At 38.0% G+C, this 16,091-nt stretch overlaps 2 protein-coding genes across 11 annotated transcripts; one reads left to right on the top strand and one right to left on the bottom strand.

Annotated features, from left to right (window-relative positions):
- Positions 1 to 108: 108 nt before the first annotated feature.
- LOC147570806 (Tetratricopeptide repeat (TPR)-like superfamily protein) lies at positions 109 to 14,504 on the bottom strand. 10 transcript variants are annotated; one of them, XM_086657359.1, is made up of 24 exons: positions 14,070 to 14,504; positions 13,913 to 13,963; positions 13,741 to 13,808; positions 13,576 to 13,653; positions 13,287 to 13,502; positions 13,074 to 13,196; positions 12,903 to 12,986; positions 12,746 to 12,796; positions 12,443 to 12,535; positions 12,165 to 12,305; positions 11,994 to 12,074; positions 11,489 to 11,736; positions 11,248 to 11,419; positions 8,300 to 8,415; positions 8,153 to 8,210; positions 7,329 to 7,394; positions 6,945 to 7,157; positions 6,698 to 6,749; positions 4,435 to 4,808; positions 4,255 to 4,349; positions 2,997 to 3,239; positions 1,829 to 2,472; positions 929 to 1,132; positions 109 to 640 (listed from the first exon to the last, which is right to left on the bottom strand). In XM_086657359.1, exons 3-24 carry the CDS (start codon positions 13,750 to 13,752, stop codon positions 474 to 476), a joined length of 3,531 nt encoding a protein of 1,176 aa, XP_086513485.1. In that variant the 5' UTR covers positions 13,753 to 13,808; positions 13,913 to 13,963; positions 14,070 to 14,504; the 3' UTR covers positions 109 to 473. The 10 variants fall into 10 exon arrangements, with proteins under 10 accessions (XP_086513485.1, XP_086513480.1, XP_086513484.1 ...); XM_086657354.1 differs by having other exon boundaries at positions 4,255 to 4,361; positions 7,329 to 7,397; positions 14,070 to 14,222; XM_086657358.1 differs by having other exon boundaries at positions 7,329 to 7,397; positions 14,070 to 14,222.
- Positions 14,388 to 16,079, top strand: LOC147570805 (uncharacterized). Its single transcript, XM_086657371.1, has 4 exons — positions 14,388 to 14,527; positions 14,987 to 15,463; positions 15,548 to 15,664; positions 15,753 to 16,079. The coding sequence occupies exons 2-4, from the start codon at positions 15,044 to 15,046 to the stop codon at positions 15,828 to 15,830; spliced, it is 615 nt and encodes a 204-aa protein (XP_086513497.1). The 5' UTR covers positions 14,388 to 14,527; positions 14,987 to 15,043; the 3' UTR covers positions 15,831 to 16,079.
- Positions 16,080 to 16,091: the final 12 nt, after the last annotated feature.

The raw sequence follows: 16,091 nt of genomic DNA, 5'->3' as shown, positions 1-16,091 counted from the left end.
GTCTTTGGGTTAGCCAATTTAGGAAGAATTCTATTTTTGCTAGCTAACAAGTTTCTTAATAACAACAATACCTCCCGGAGAAAAAAAAAAAAAACAAAGAATTCTGGATTGAGTCAAGGCGTACAGCCTAAACCCTCTAATTATACCGGTTTTGACGTTCGAAGATTTATTATACTATTATTACACCCCTGGCAAAATATATTCTTGAACTTCAGCTAGACTTGTCTATTTGACAAGGAAGAAAAAGCTTACACTGACAGACTTGATTAATTCTCAATTGAACCTTAAAAGCGTGAGCCTTAAAAGCCAAAATTGGTTAAGATACCAAGTTCAAGCCAAAATGATATGTGGTGATTGAAAATACAAGCAGCTTGAGTTGTGAAGTCATCAATCAACGTGCACCTTCCAAGGGTTACAACATATTTGAATGACAGGAAATGACGAAAGATGGGTTTTCAAGATGTTCACATCTCTCACATCGCCTGCAAAACCTTCCAATATCTTGAACAAGAAGGGTTCAAATGTATCGCTCTCAGAATCCAACTTTGACGGCTCCGACGAGGGTCAACAACAAATGTTGTGTCTTTCAACTGCCTTGCAAGTAAATGCATTTGAAAGTACAATTCAGCTGGCCTCATCTCTGCGTAATAAAAGAAAGAACAGTACTCAGTTTCAGAGATTTAATAAACCAAGAATCATATCAGAGTTTTGCCCCATGGTTGCATTACCAAATTTTTATGGTTTTATCTCGTCAACGCGTCGGCCAAAACTAACTGAAAGATCCGAGGATACAGTAATCATTTGCGTCAAATGGTCGATCTTAATGGTCAAACTTTTCTAATATTAACTTAGGGTTGTCAGATCCATTTCAATGAAAACTACAGGGAATTACGGAAAGAAAATAGGGAATTGTGAAATTAGATGGCACCTGACGGCCAGGAAAACCATTCAAGCTGCATGTTTTTCTCCCACTTCTCTCTGGAGCCAAGGCTAGCTTCAGCTTGAGCAAGCAATGCTGAGACAATAGGTAGACGCATGAAAGATGACTCTTGAGCTTTGCTGAACTTGCATGCAGCTAGAGATAGAAACTGAGATCCAAACTGCTGCCTAGCAAGCTCCATACAGATAGCCCCTGCTCAAACCCAACCCGTCATCTTAACCGACGAAATACTTAAAACAATTTAATACTCATCTAAGACGAGAAAATCTATCAGTTCCTAGATATAAATGTGTGTGTCAGCCACTTCAGTATACACTTTATGGAAGAAGCAAGCAGAGACAAACACGACATTTGTTCAGTATCCATACCTGACCATCAGAGTATGAACTAAGGAAGAATTTAAAACACTGTCCTCACTGTACTCTTCATTTCCTAAAGGTGGGGTGCAACTTTCCCCTCATATAAGTTACATAATGATGTACCAGTTATGTTTTAAAATACGTTATTTCGTCTCAAGGCAGTTTGCTATGACAAGGCGACGCGGCGCCTCTGATGCGTAAAATCATAACTATTTTTTTAAGGAAATTAATATCAAATTATGTAAAATCATAACATAATTTTTCTACTTTACTACCATAAAAAGTTTTGAGGTTTGAGCTGTTTAATAAACATACTATGTTTTTTTATGTTGTCCAACAACTCAAAAAATAACAATGAAAAGCGAAGTCAAAAATTCTGAAGTATGTATGCATCAAGCTACCAGGTGTATGCCTCCAACGTTTTCTTAAAAATTGGTATTTAAGTCCATAATTTCAGCCCGAACATTTAAGATTTTGAACGAAAAGAAATGACAAACTGAAACAAATGAAACAGGAATCAGATAGTTACCTTCGCATATAAGTAGGCAACCCTCAGCATCAGCCAGTGAGCAACCATGTACAAGGGCCTCTTCTGCCTGATCAAAATCCTGATTCCATATAGAGCTCTGTCCCTGTACTAACTTGAAAATGGCCATCCATATACTCCGTGAACTTGTATTCTTTTTCAAGCACTCCTCAAAGTTCATGAATATGGTATTCATATCAATATGTAGATTGAATTTAGAACGAAGAAGTGTGAGACATATCCAACCAACTGGATAATCTGGTTTGAACCTCAAGCACTTCATATACTCTTCCTCTACCTTCAGAAATTTCTGCTGTGCAGCATAGGCACGGGATAATAACAAGTGCGCGAAAAAGAGAGTGCTATCGCTAACTGAAAGTGTTGACGCCTCCAAAGCACGAGCGATACAGTTTATGTGCTCCCCAACTTGCAGACTGATCTCAGAAGCACAAAGTAGAAGCTGAAACTTTTGATATTGACCAGTTACCTCCGTCCTTGTATACATTTCATTGGATAGAGCTACATAAACTAGTCTCTGAAGGGTAGCACAAAGATGCCGAGGAAACCTTTCCTCACGTGCCCTTTGGAGTAAATTAAGTAAAAGCAAGTACTGTGCGTTATGGTTCCAAGGATTTTGATGCAACCATCTGCACATAAGTAAATACATATAAGGAAGTTGATCTACTTGACTGAACCAAGAACTTAACTTCTTGTTTGAGCAAGTACTGCGCATTACTGCATTATGGCTCCAGATTATTAGGTAAAAACACATGGATTGAACACAAAGACTTGTTCTTATAAATAAAAGCATGAAAAGAACTAAAACTACACATACATATCTACAGATTTCAGATTTTAAAATATATAGAAAACAAACACCACCATAGCATTTTCAGCTAAACTTTGTTTTTTTATGTACTTCTTAAGTTCTTATCTTAGTAGGAAAAGTTCATTCGTAGTAAAAAGAAATTAAAAATATTATATCAATGAACCTTATCTTCGGTGATATATTAAGAAGCCAAACCTCAGAACGTTGGTGCCTACGTTCTTGACATAGAGAAGTTTGAATTTCATTCAAGCTAGGTTAATTTCAGATTTGTTTTAAGATCTCAGAATCTAGTATGTGATGTGCCAGAAGAATATCATCTTTTGGGAGGACAAACTACGATACCTTTGCAATTGTTGAATTGTTTCTCTCCCGCGCATGCACTGACCTATACATGTTGGGGAAGTGAACTTTGGAGTACTTGTTGCACTGGCATAGCATGCAACTCCAGCGGCACCAAGGATCTCGTGTCCAGATTTTACACCTTCAAATACTTGGCAACCACGATGCTCTATCTCATTACACCTTACAGCAGTGTGAACATCCTCCACTTCTTTACCAGATAATAAAAGATAACCTAGATGGTTCCTGTAGGAGTAATGCAGATAACAAAAAAACAAGGAAAACAACATTTCATAAGCTAAAGAAAAATAAAGTTTCATGGCTTCATCAGTAAAATGTAGAAATTATAAAACCACACTACCAAAATTAGCTACCAACCTAATCTTTCTTTTTGGCATCATATCCACCATTGAGTTGAACAATTGGTAAACAAAATGAAAACAGATAATAGGGAGTAAGGAGGTAAAAGAGCGAGAAATAAAGAGCACATAGAGGCTGACATCATCTCCCAACTTCGAGTACATTCTCTACCATCCAGATTCACATTAAGCTAAACTGTTCTAATGTGGAAGCATGCTGCATCCGTACATTTTGTTTTATCATTCGATCTTTTAACCGTAGGTGGTGCATCCCTGGCTCATCGGTTGCCTGTAACGTATTATGTGGAGCTAAGGCCATGTGCACTTCTATATTCATCTCTTTTCCTTACTACAATTAATTCATCTTGGAAAAAGGTACCAGACTACAGATTCTTTGTCACAATTCTTTTAAAGGAGAAGTGTATAACTAGTAGCTACATGATGCAAAGTATCTATCCAAGAGTCAAAATAGATTATTGTAAGTAGTTGCCTAGAAAATATAAGAGTAGAATCTTAGAGAAGTGTCTAGTAACTGCCTAGGGAATGTAAAAGTGTTCTAGATGTAGTCCTAATGTCTTATAAAAGGGGATCTCTCTGGTCTGAAAAATCAGTCAACCTTTTCATTTAACCAAGTCATATGAAGTCTATTTTGCAGCAGACTTCTCTCAAGTCTTTCCCTTGGTTTTATCTCAAGAGATCAAGGCTCCAACGGTGATAGGAGATTTGGAGTAGGAATTAACTTTCTTTACTGCTATAAAAGAGTAGGTTCAACCAGTTTACTTTAATATTTGCAATTAATACATGTCGCTGCAACTATTCTGCGTACAGAGGTTTCCCAGAACAACTTTGATTCCCTCTACGTTTTTATCTAATAATTGCAGGCTTCAGTAATTAAAACTAACCTTATCAAACTACTGTCAGGGTACATATGAAGAGCTTTTCGTAGGTGCTCAACTCCAGCTCGAATGCTCAAAATCTTCTCTGATCCATGAGTGACCTGCAAATTCATCTATAGCCAGTTCATACGCCCAGTGAAACTCATAAGAGCAACTATTGAAAATGCTTTTGGATGGATATCTTACAAGTTTACTGAGGGCAATTAAAGAATGCATTTCCACAATTTCTTCATGGGAAACCAGAGAATCACGGCTGTTCCGCAGAACTGATTCGAGGCAATTACTACGACCAAGAACATCAATCACAGAAATAATGAAACTAGTATTTGAACTTTTTAACAACTCCCTCGGCATTTTGAGAATGCTTGTTGTAGCTGCTTCAACACCTGATATGTGGCATAACAACTTACATATTAAACTAATACTGGCAGATGCAGTAACACGATCCATACTTGAAACACTTGCAGCTAGATTTCTAGCAGCAGAGAGAGCCAAGTCATTCTGTCCAAGTTGCCACAATGAAACCGCATAGATGTGAATGCCCCTACAATCAAGCAGACCTGTGTGGTTGACAAGAGACAACAAACATTGGAACTAGAACAGAGAAGTAATTAAGGGACACCCCCAATGTACAACTTAAAAATGGACAAAAGTATCACTCAGATTATACAAAAATTGGCAATCTACATATAAGCCTTCTTCCGGAATATGATCCTTGACGTGTTCATAGACTAGTTTAAGACAGTTATTTAGGAGGCATCATGAGTGCGCAAGTATGTAAAAGGGCAAACATTAGTTCACTGTTCTATTTCAGCAGGAAATCATTTCATGCATATCAACCGAATAAATCACAAAATGCAGAGTCTCCCTGCCTAAAATTAGTGGCTCTGCTTAATATCCTGTAAATTTTGGCAAATATCCACATCCTCATTTATATGTTGGACCTTTAGTAGTATTTATTGAGTGTTATACATGAGCCAAGCACTAGTTAGCTGCTAAGCTTTCATGAATTTGGCAAAAATAGTGAATACTTGTAGTGTTAAACATGGCTAGAATATCATTTCCAACCAATTTTCGTGGAACTAATGTAGACTAACTACAAATTGGTTTATATGCTTGCGCTTAAAAAGAGAAGATAAAAGCATAACTTGACTGTGAATATGCTCACAAGAATCACCGAATACCAGATGGAGCCAAAATGATTTGTAACACTATAATATAAGAATCATGCTGTGCACTTGTGATACCATGTGGTTTATATGCTTGCGCTTAAAAAGAGAAGACAAGAGCATACTGTCACAGCCCACACATTTTGAGCACCCAAACAGCAGCTAAGTGGGCCGGACAGCAGCTTCCAGAGAGCTCAACAGCAGCCCAAACAGCACCTATACACTAGGCTGCATTGTGCATAGTTGGAGCAACCATTTTGGCCCAGCCCAATGGAGTTCTCTAGAGCATTTTGGGAGATATTTTGATGGAAGCCTCTAGAGTTTCTTGGAGCTCAAGTCTTCTAGAGAATTCCCAAGAAAGTTCCAAGCGATTAGATGTAAACCATATGGCATAATCCTAGCCATTCATTTTGTTAGCTTACTAGTATAAATAGAGGATCATCCCTCATTTGTAAATCATCCAAGTAAGGATTCAAGTAAGAGTTAGAGAGAGTTTGAGTGACTTGAGAGTTGTGCCCAAAAGCTTTCTTGTAAATCTTCAAGCTTCATCAACAAAGATCAAGTTCTCTCAAGTGTGTGTATACTTTGATAGCTTCCTTTTCTTGGAGTTATAGTGTTGGAGCTGCCTTATAGTCAAGGTTACTAAGGCATCTTAGTGAGAAGGCTTAGACTTGTACTTAGAAGGGGACTAAGGCAAGTGCCGCACGGTGGTAAAGCATAGGCGAAACTTTACTCCGTGACAATACCTTGACTGTGAATGTGCTCACAAGAATCACGGATATCAGATGGAGCCAAAATGATTTATAACACTATCATATAAGATTATGCTGTGCACTTGAGATACCATGTGGTGTGGCACACTCAAGATTTGTGAAAATCATCAAGAAAACAAACTGCACCATCAGATATATGGCATTAAGCCTACTCTTTAACCCCATAGCTGTGAGTATTTTATGTTTCTTCTAATTTTTCTTATGTTTTAGGGAAGTTGATTGCGCTCTTTGTAGGGTTAGTATCTATTACTAAGGTGGAGCCTTGAAGACTCTGTTATCAATAACTTTATCTTTCTACCTAAAAAGGACGACATTGGAGAGTCAAGAGCAAATATCAAGCCGCGTGGGGCTTAGAAATGGACCTTATAAAACAGAAAGAAAGTGGGATAATATAATATACTTATGTATACCTATCTACTCCACCTAATGAAATGAGGCACTTTTGCAAGAAATTCACCCAAAAATTAAAGCAACCAAAAGCATGAAATTGTAGTCCATACTGCACACCTTCTTTCTTCAAATCTTCGCATTCACGTGATGCATCTAGGGCATTCCCCGCCTGCACGAAATAGAAGAATTTGTAGATATACAGGTTTCTAAATGTCTGAATAATATATAACATAAATTTATATATATCGCCAAGTTTCGTCAGGTTTTTACAAATAATATCTCCCTATAACTTGAAGAAACATAAATAAATCTACCTTATGCTAGTATTAGATCAAAAAGCTAAGAGTTAGAAAAGCTTGTTTACCTTACAGAAAGATCTGGCCAGATTGATGGATATATCAGATAAATAGGATTCTGGTGTCTTTCTCGCAAAACTGCTGATAGCATACCGTGCTAGCTTGTAAGCTGCAATTGCTGCCTGGTAGTCACATTTCGCTTCAGATGCCAAACCATTCAAATTATGTGACTCGGGATAATAAGGTGCGCGACGCACAGCTTGTCGAATGGCTCCAAACACCTACAACAAGAACCATAAGCAGGTATACATTTGAAAATGCATAACTGAAATTTGATTTCGTAAATTTTGTGCTCCTTGATTCGAGGGATTTTTAAAAAAGAAAGTGTGTGTGTGTGTGTGTGTTCCATAATCTCCAACTTTAACGGTTTAACCTTAATACTGTAGCTATACCTGTGGTGTTGGGAGGTGGCCTTTAAGAACAGCAATCTTTCCAAGTCCGATTTGGAACTCTGCAACCTGCTAACAGATATACATGGGCATGAGAACATAACAGAGACACAACCACCCTTAATATAGGGTTTGCCCAGGGTTAGATTAGGCTCTTTCCTCTTAACTAATATTCTAAATCCTAGTTTAGTTTATCTGGACTTGTAAATTCCATAACATAGTAACATACAACACTAAAGTAGAATAATCTTCTAATACTTGGTTGCTAATAAATAGAAAATATTAACTATATTTGGGTGGCCATAAGAAACGTATGGAGACCTTAGACGGGCTACATCATCATCTCAAGCGGGGAGTCTAAGGCTCAAGAGATCAGCATGGGCTCGACTCTGTATACCTCCGACCCAATCAGGTCCACGAGTTACTCGGGTGGAGCACACAAGATTTATCTTTTTTCTTTTAACAAGAGAATTTCTTATTCTTTATTTTGATAATATCCCTTGTTATGATTTGGAGACCATAAAGTTGGACTAGTAATTTTTGTTTGCTCGGCACTTCACTTGGTACTTTACTTCCAATCAAGTAATTCGATCCTGGGTAACGCTAAGGCTAAGGGTCGCTTTTACCTCAATTTGGAACCACCCAAACAACTTGCTTGTCTAGGCTTGGTTTAATCTGAACTAGATATTTTGCACAAGTGTTATTTGGATTTTCTAAAATCAAGACTAACCATCCATATCGCTTCATCAAATAAAACTTCCTAGAGGCTAAAAGAACATACTTTAAAATTGGTGAAGATAGCTCATTTAAGGGGTAGTTACACTTACAGGTAATATCTGCACAGCGCGAAGGCAACTTTCATATGCCTCACTTGGGATGCATCCTCTAATAATAATTCAGACAATTTCAAGCTTAGAGTCTCATATCGTAAGGATTAAAACGAATAATCTTAATGACATGGCACAAGTAAATACCCAGATTCAATATTTGCCGAAATGCCTGCCCAGGGTAATGCAAGTGAAGGATCTATGCTTCTAGCGTGATTAAATGATCGTTCAGTCAACTTCTTCGTATCCACTACTCTGTACAGCTGTGAAAAAACAAAAAATCTGATCAGGGATTTCAAATTGAAGAAATAGGAAAACCTTCAACACTTGGTATATTCTACAATTGCTTCTGAGTCACTAGTTTGTAAAGCTATGGAAAACACTAACTCTATCGATTTTTAAGAAACTGAAAAGTTAACTACTTACGCTACAATTTATTCTTATCCATTATCCTGTAAAGCTGTGAACGCCAACTCAGGCACTTCAAATCCAATAAATTGAAATCTTACGCATTATGGATGCCACTTTTTTAAGCCAAAATATCCCCCTCTCCCGCCCCCCCACCCAACCCAAGAGGTGAAGGGCTATAACCTATGTGAGCCTGGGCTGCATTTTTCTTGAGTAGCATAACCCACAAGAAGGAAATTCTACGAGGAATTGTTTGACGCCAAATAATACGGGTAAAGCTTGGATCCATAAGCTGATGGGAAATGCTAAATGTACAAAGAATCTTTGACAAGATTCTTGACAAAATGCTATTTGAACGGTCCTGATCAAAGTCAAACCTCGAAAAGCTTTGATCAATTTTTGTCTTTTAGTGAAAAAGAGTCATTAAGTCACAAATTTTGTCAAGGATCTTGTACATGTAGCACTCCCGTAAGCTGATTGTCTATATCTAATCTCCTATAGCAATTGGACACTGACAGATTGTCCTTCTCCTTCGATCTCCATACCCTTTTGAGTGTTCGATAACCTTATAATTTGTAGTAGTTCCAAGAGTTCTACATAGTGTTGTAATTCCCAGTCGTTTAGGTTCCTCCTTATGTTGATCCCCCACACTTGAGGTTCCTGCGTATAAGCATTACAAACCTTGATTTTCTTCTCTGTAGATAGATTACAAATATCAGGGTACCTCTAACTAAGGGATGTTGTCCCTATCCACACAGCTGACCAAAAGTTTATCTTGTTCCATTGCCTAACTCCCATTTAGTAATATTGTGAAAAGAGTCAAAGACCTGAGGTTACTCACTATTCCTTTCCAAACACCGCAACCAAAAGTTGTTCTTCGACTGCTGCCTTCCCAATCCTCATACTTAGCATACTTACTCAATATCACCCCTTTCCATAGCCATTTCATTAACAACGCTTGATTCATGATCTTAAGCTTTTTAATTCCCAGCCTCCTTGTCTTCTACTTGAGCATATTGAATTCCATGCAACCCAATGAAGGCTTTTCTGATCTTTGAAGGTGTCCCAAAGAAAAGTACCACATCTTCTTATCTATTTCCTTTAGAATTCCCATTGAATGGTGAACAGAGATAAGAAATAAGTTGGTAGAGCTTGAAGAACTGATTTAATTAATGTTATTTTTCCTCCTTCCGACAGCAAATGTCCTCTCCAAGTTGCTAGTTTCTTGTTAATTCTTTCTAAGACCGGATCCCATAACTTTGTTTTTTGAAGATTATCCCATAACTTTTTGGATTTATATCTTTCCCCTAATGGTAAACCTAGGTTAGAGGTTGGGAGCTTTCCCACTTGACATCCGAAATCTTTAATCATTTCATGGTCCATGCTGTCCTCTCCTACACTAATAGCACTGCAGAAATAAGACTTTTGCATTTTCACTTTTGATCCTAATGCAATTTCGTACCAGACTAAAATATCCCTTAGCTTTTGTAATTATTTTTGGCTGCCATCAATAGAAAACCGAGTATCATCTGCAAATTGTAGATGGTTTATACTATTTCCTGAGGGGGACGCTTTAAATCCTTGAACCCACCTCTTTTCCTCAGCTAATTGCATACACTGACTGAGAACTTCACCCACTAATAAGAAGAGGAGAGGGGATGGGGATCTCCCCGTCTAATCCCTCTACAAGAAATACCAACTAATTTGATCATAACCTTTTTCCAAATCTGCCTTTACTACCAGACCATTGGTGCCATCCTTTCTTCTGGAATCGATTAACTATCATAACCCCATCAAGTATCTGCCTACCTCCCACAAAGGCTCCTTGGAACGGTGAAGTAATACCTCCTATAAATCTGGATAATGTTGATGCTAAAATTTTAGATACTATCTGATAAGGTCCCCACACAAGACTGATAGGTCTAAATTCTGAGAAATTAGAGACTTTCTGCTTTTCGGTATTAGCACTATGAAGGTTTGATTGATTCTCCAATGGAAAGAAGCAGAACTGAAGAATTCCATAATCATTTCCATCATTGTACCCCTGATGGTATCCCAGCATCTTTCATAAAAGGATGTGGGGAAATTTTTCCTCTACTATCTTGCAATTAAAATGGTCATACTGATATTAGGGTGAGTGGAACACAAGACTCCATGCCATCTATATGAGTTCAACTATCTCAGCTTGAAGTCATGAAGTTAACAAAACTTTCAACATTTTTTTTTTAAACTTTGAATGAATATATTAGAAAAACTATTTACAAGTAAGAGGGAAAAGCATTGGGATCTCTCACGATATCCAAGCCTCCCAAAACTTCCAACATAACCAAGCATTTTATAAGAGGAATAAAATGATGTAACTCCAGCTTTGTTTCTTCTGTTGAAGATTACGATTCCTGCGTATCCAATAGTTTCTGCTTTAAGGCTTCGTATTACAAACCTAACAACTGATTTTGTTTTCTTGTCACAAGCACTAACAGTACTTAAACGTGGGCGTGTCAATAGAAAATAATGAAGATGTATACGAGATGATTCAACTTTGAAGTGGTGCATTCAAATAACAAATTCATTTAGGTTTTATGTTGTAAGCAGTACAAGTAGTATACTAAAGTTCAGCTCAGGTCAACCTGGTTCGCCCCACTAAGTAATTATCGAGATATTCAATATGTAACTTATACAGAAAATACCTTTCCGAGGTATGCCCATGCGTTTGCAAGAGATGCATCCAATTGTAAGCTCCGAATAAGAGCATGCTGCTTCAGGGCATTATGAACAGATAAACATCCCAAAGCCACCCAGAACTCGCTGTTGTCTCCTTCGAGTAATAAGCCACCCAATGACATCTTCTCAGGTAGCTGCCTGGCATATAAAACAGTCAGAACTAATAGCTTTATGGAAAATATATGATTTAATGAAGAGTGATCTTACCAAGCAACGGGTGCACGCTCATTTGTCTCCTCCAGAGAACAAATGAGATCCAAAGTGATTGCGACATCAATGTATATATCAGCTCTCCACGGACTCAAGTGCAAAGCTCGCTGATAACAACGACTAGCAGAGACTGCTGCCAGATACAACTTTCTTTTCCATGAACAAACGGAATCTCTAAAAGCGACTTCGTCATTCTGTAGGCTTTGAATTTCATCCATCCAAGGAAGACACTTCGCAAACATAAGCTAACAAAGAGGACATGTTGCCAACCCAATCCACCTTTTAGTTAAAATATTACAAGGATAAGATAGCACAACCCATAAAACTTAAGGTGCAGGATATATATATATATATATATATCTTAGGATAGTAACAAGCTGAATAAAACTTAAAGGTCTTTAGGAGTATCCAAATACCTCAATCAGTCCAGGCCTTCTGTCAAGGTTTTAACTTTTAAGGATATAGTAAAAGCAAAATAATTCATAAAAGCAACTTCACATACCTGAATGTCACCATGCAACTTCCAAGTACTGGAAGTATTTTGAGATAAGCAAGTAATTGTTTTGGCAACATCAGACGCTTCCTAAAATCAGATGACGGAGACTTTAATAATAAGTTTAGTTGTCTTTTAAATGTGAAATGCAATACATAAGATGCGTAGATGAAGGTTAACCTGCAATAGTGAAGCTCCCCAACCAAATGCACCGCAATTTAGACATTCCTTTCCCAAACCAAGCAGCCCAGAAGCAAGTCCACAGTTTGCTGCTATGTTTTTAGGTGCAATATCTAAAGCCCGTCGAAATTGCTCAATTCCCTGTAAGAAGCTATAAACTTAAACTAAATGATATACCTCTCTGTATATATTCACATACTTGGACTGTTGGACATGTACAGACTGCAACAAATACAGAGCACCCACCAAGAGTCTTACAACGAATCAAAGAATCTCACATTTCTAAAGGAACTGAGCATCAACGAGATGTTTCCACTTTCAACCAATGCGTAGACTTTTGAATCCTCCAGCTCGACTGCTCGCCCATATGACTATTAATAGAGCATTATAAGTACAAATTTCCACTCTCCAGTAACATAATGCATTGATATTAAAACAGAAGATATATTTTGAATTTTACTACTCCACAAACTGAATACGTTTTCCTATTCAAATGGTATGTCGTACTTCATAAGCATTACTGCCAAAAAAATTATGGTATAGAGGCTTCTCAAGACTACTCAACAGAGACTAAAAGGTACCTTTGTAGCAGCAGTTAACATCCCTAATCGCTGGTATGCAAGACCAAGGGTCTGAGAGATTGAATAGAGACATATATTATTCGACCAAGAGATGAAATTTTAACAATCGTGACAGAAAGAATGGGAAACAGAAAGAGTGGTAGACAAATGGACTTACTTCCCATAAATCTGCGCAGGTAGGATAGCCTCTAATAGCATGCTGAAGGCTCTGTGCAGCCTCACTCCATCTCTTCTGATGCGCCTGAAAGTTACAAAAGCAATTTAGGACTCACTAAGCAAGAAAAATCCTTTCAGCTAAATTTGGATAGCTGCAGTCTAAAATAAAAACCTGAATAAACCCTAATCTTCGGAAAGCCCAAAAAGCACGTTGTGATTTCTCCGAAGCTTCCCGGCAGATGGAAATCTCCAAGCTTTCTTTTCCAACACCATCCAACAAGTCACAGAGTGCTTCCTGAAAGAGACAGAGAGCATGAAATTAGGCTCTGAAATGTTCTCACAAGGGCTTGCATTGGAAAAAAGAAAAGAAAAAGATTGACTTAACCCCAGCTTTGAAATCGTCGGGATTAAGAGTAACAGCACGCTGGTAGCACTTGCAAGCTCTCTCTGTATCGACAGAAAGGGTGCTGTAAATATGCCCTAAGAATCGAAAAGTGGCACCATTGCTAGGGTCTAACTTGGCAGAAATTACAAAATGCTCAAGCGCTTTCCTTTTGAAGTAATCCGATTCTTCTCCCCCATTCTCCCAAATGAAAAGTGCCTGCGATGGATTGAATAATAAAACCACTAGGTCTAGAGGGAAAGTTAAGTGATGGGAAAAAGTGAGGGTTTACGAGATTGTAATGGTGAGATGGGTTGCCAGGATCAGAATCTACATTGTCTTGTAATTGTTTTAAGAGAATATCATCTTCCTGTTCAAATTTTAAACAAAAAAAAGAAAAGTGAGGGATATGTTTGTCACTAGTAGAACTGAAAGTTTTTCATCTACAAAAAAATACCTTTGTCTTCATTTTTGTGCCCTAGAACGACGACGACCACTATAGTACTGATGGGTTTATGTATGTAACTGCAAAGAGAAAATCAGATATTAGGGTTGGTAATGACAGATGCTAGGATATTAGTCGTCTAACAGAAAAAGATAATAGAGACCATACGGAGCATTATTATTACCATTAAAAACGAAGCAGTCGGCAAGCTTAAAAACCCTCAGTCGCAATTTAGCTGAAACAAATAAAAATTAGAGCGATTCCCTTCCTGGTTGATGATGATGATGATGAGAGAACTCCTCTTCAATTCATAATCATAGAAAAAGAGAAAGAGTTTAAACCTTAGAGAGAGAAAGGTGCAGCGAGAGAGAGAGAGAAATGGGAGGTGGTGGAATGAAATCTCAAGTGGAGTAATATTTTCCCTCCACGGGAATCACCAAACAAAACAACGTAGTAATAAAATGAAATTTCCTCCCTCGCCGAAAATAAACACCATCCACAATCCAAACGGGGCCTATAGTATAGGGTGGTGAGATCTCCATGTACGAGGGAGAGCACTCCCTATAATACATGAGGAATCCCTATGCCACGTATTAGTAGTGGATTGGAGCAGTGCAGCAAACAACTCTGGATTGTCACATCTATTAGCAGTTGATAATTATTTATTCAAATTTGTGGGGTGGACACTCCTCATCCTCTTTCTTCTTCTTCTTCCTTCTTTCTCTCACACTCTCCACCAAAGCAAACAGAGAGAGATACAACAAACTCAACCAACCAAGTATTGCTGCACAAAATTCAGGTATTTCTTTCTCCTCCACCAACCAAACATAAGATGAAATGTCAATTAACCCACACTTGCCTATTGGGACCCTTCTCTCTCCTTAGAATTCCATATGTTTACACAATAATAATGTACTAGTATGAATTTCTAGCTAGTTAATATCTTGTTTTGAATTCTATATGTTTTTGTACCCTTGAGTTTTAAGATACCCATGGCAAAGCAACTTCTTTTTTGATGTTTAGACAGTTTTGAGGTTAATTGTTTATTTTCACTAACCTCCAGTCCAGTCCCCTACTCCCCTCAGATGAATGAGATTAAAAGTGACTAACTCTACTACTGTCCTGCTTTTATCCTCCCATAATACCCTTCTCAGTCGTCGGCTCTTGTTTCTTTGAAAAGGACGGACGGACCGACCGACCAACAATCCCTTCTTACTGATGAGTTTGAAACGATTCGTTTTGCTTTTTCATATCTCAGGTTTTGGTCCCTTCCTTTGAAGCAACAAAACGAGGCGGGGTGACTGGAAGAGTAGTTATGACTTCCCTCTCTATATTAGCATTCACTTCACAGCTAATTAATGGTTCAGGAGGGGAACTACAGAGTATAAGAAAAATTTACTCCAAGTTTAAGCTAGGAGGAGTAAGAATGCAACTCAAAACATCACAAAGAAGAACTCTTTTCCGGACCTTCCACTATCCTACTACTACTCATGAAACAAAGAGGTTGCCGCCACATAAATTTCTAGCATTAGCTGTGAGAGATGAAGCAAATTCAAAGTCAAACAACTCGGAAGAGACGACAATTCCATCTTGGGCTAAACCTGATTCTGAGGAGCCACCTCCTTGGGCTAAAGGCAAAGAGGACTCCTCTTCGTCATCATCATCATCATCCTCCTCCTTTGAGATTCCTTTCTATGCGTATTTGCTTGCCTCCACAATCACTGCCATAGCTGCAGTATGTTTTTAAAAGTTAATTTTTCATTGTTTGTACATTTTTCATTTGAATACCATCACTTCACTTTCTATGTATCCCATACAGATCGGTTCTATCTTTGAATACATAAACCAGAAGCCTGTTTTCGGGTTACTTGACTCAGACAGCATCTTTTACGCACCGGTGCTTGGATTCTTTGCCATCACTGGTGTCCCCACTTCTGTGAGTTTGTTTATATTCTCTTTAAATAAGCTTCTTCTTCTTCCTTTTTTTAAGCTAATGCTCAGTTTTTTTTTTTTTATCGAACCAGGCCTTTCTTTGGTACAAATCTGTCCAAGCAGCTAACAAGGCAGCTGAGGAGCAAGACGAGAGAGACGGTTATCTCTAGCTAAAGAATCAAATCTAGTGTTTCTTCAGTGTCAATGAATTCCTTGTTCATGAGAATAATGGACCAGCTTCTTTCAGGTTCCACTGTTTAGCTGCTGCTGCTGCTGCTTCCTGCCCCACTTGTTTTGAAGGAGGATTTTCTTCTATTACACCTTATTTCTAGTTATATAGGAAACAGAAAGAATGCAGTTTACTGTTATTTTTCATTCATTTCCATTGGAATGCCCAATAGTAAATATTCTACAATCAATTTGCTCCAAGC

This window comes from Eschscholzia californica, unplaced genomic scaffold (genome assembly GCF_041429995.1).
Source record: "Eschscholzia californica isolate CP2 unplaced genomic scaffold, dmEscCali1.0.p SCAF_1, whole genome shotgun sequence".
Taxonomy (NCBI): domain Eukaryota; kingdom Viridiplantae; phylum Streptophyta; class Magnoliopsida; order Ranunculales; family Papaveraceae; genus Eschscholzia; species Eschscholzia californica.
The sequence above is the reverse complement of the archived record's forward strand: the minus strand, read 5'-3'. Positions and strand labels throughout refer to the sequence as shown.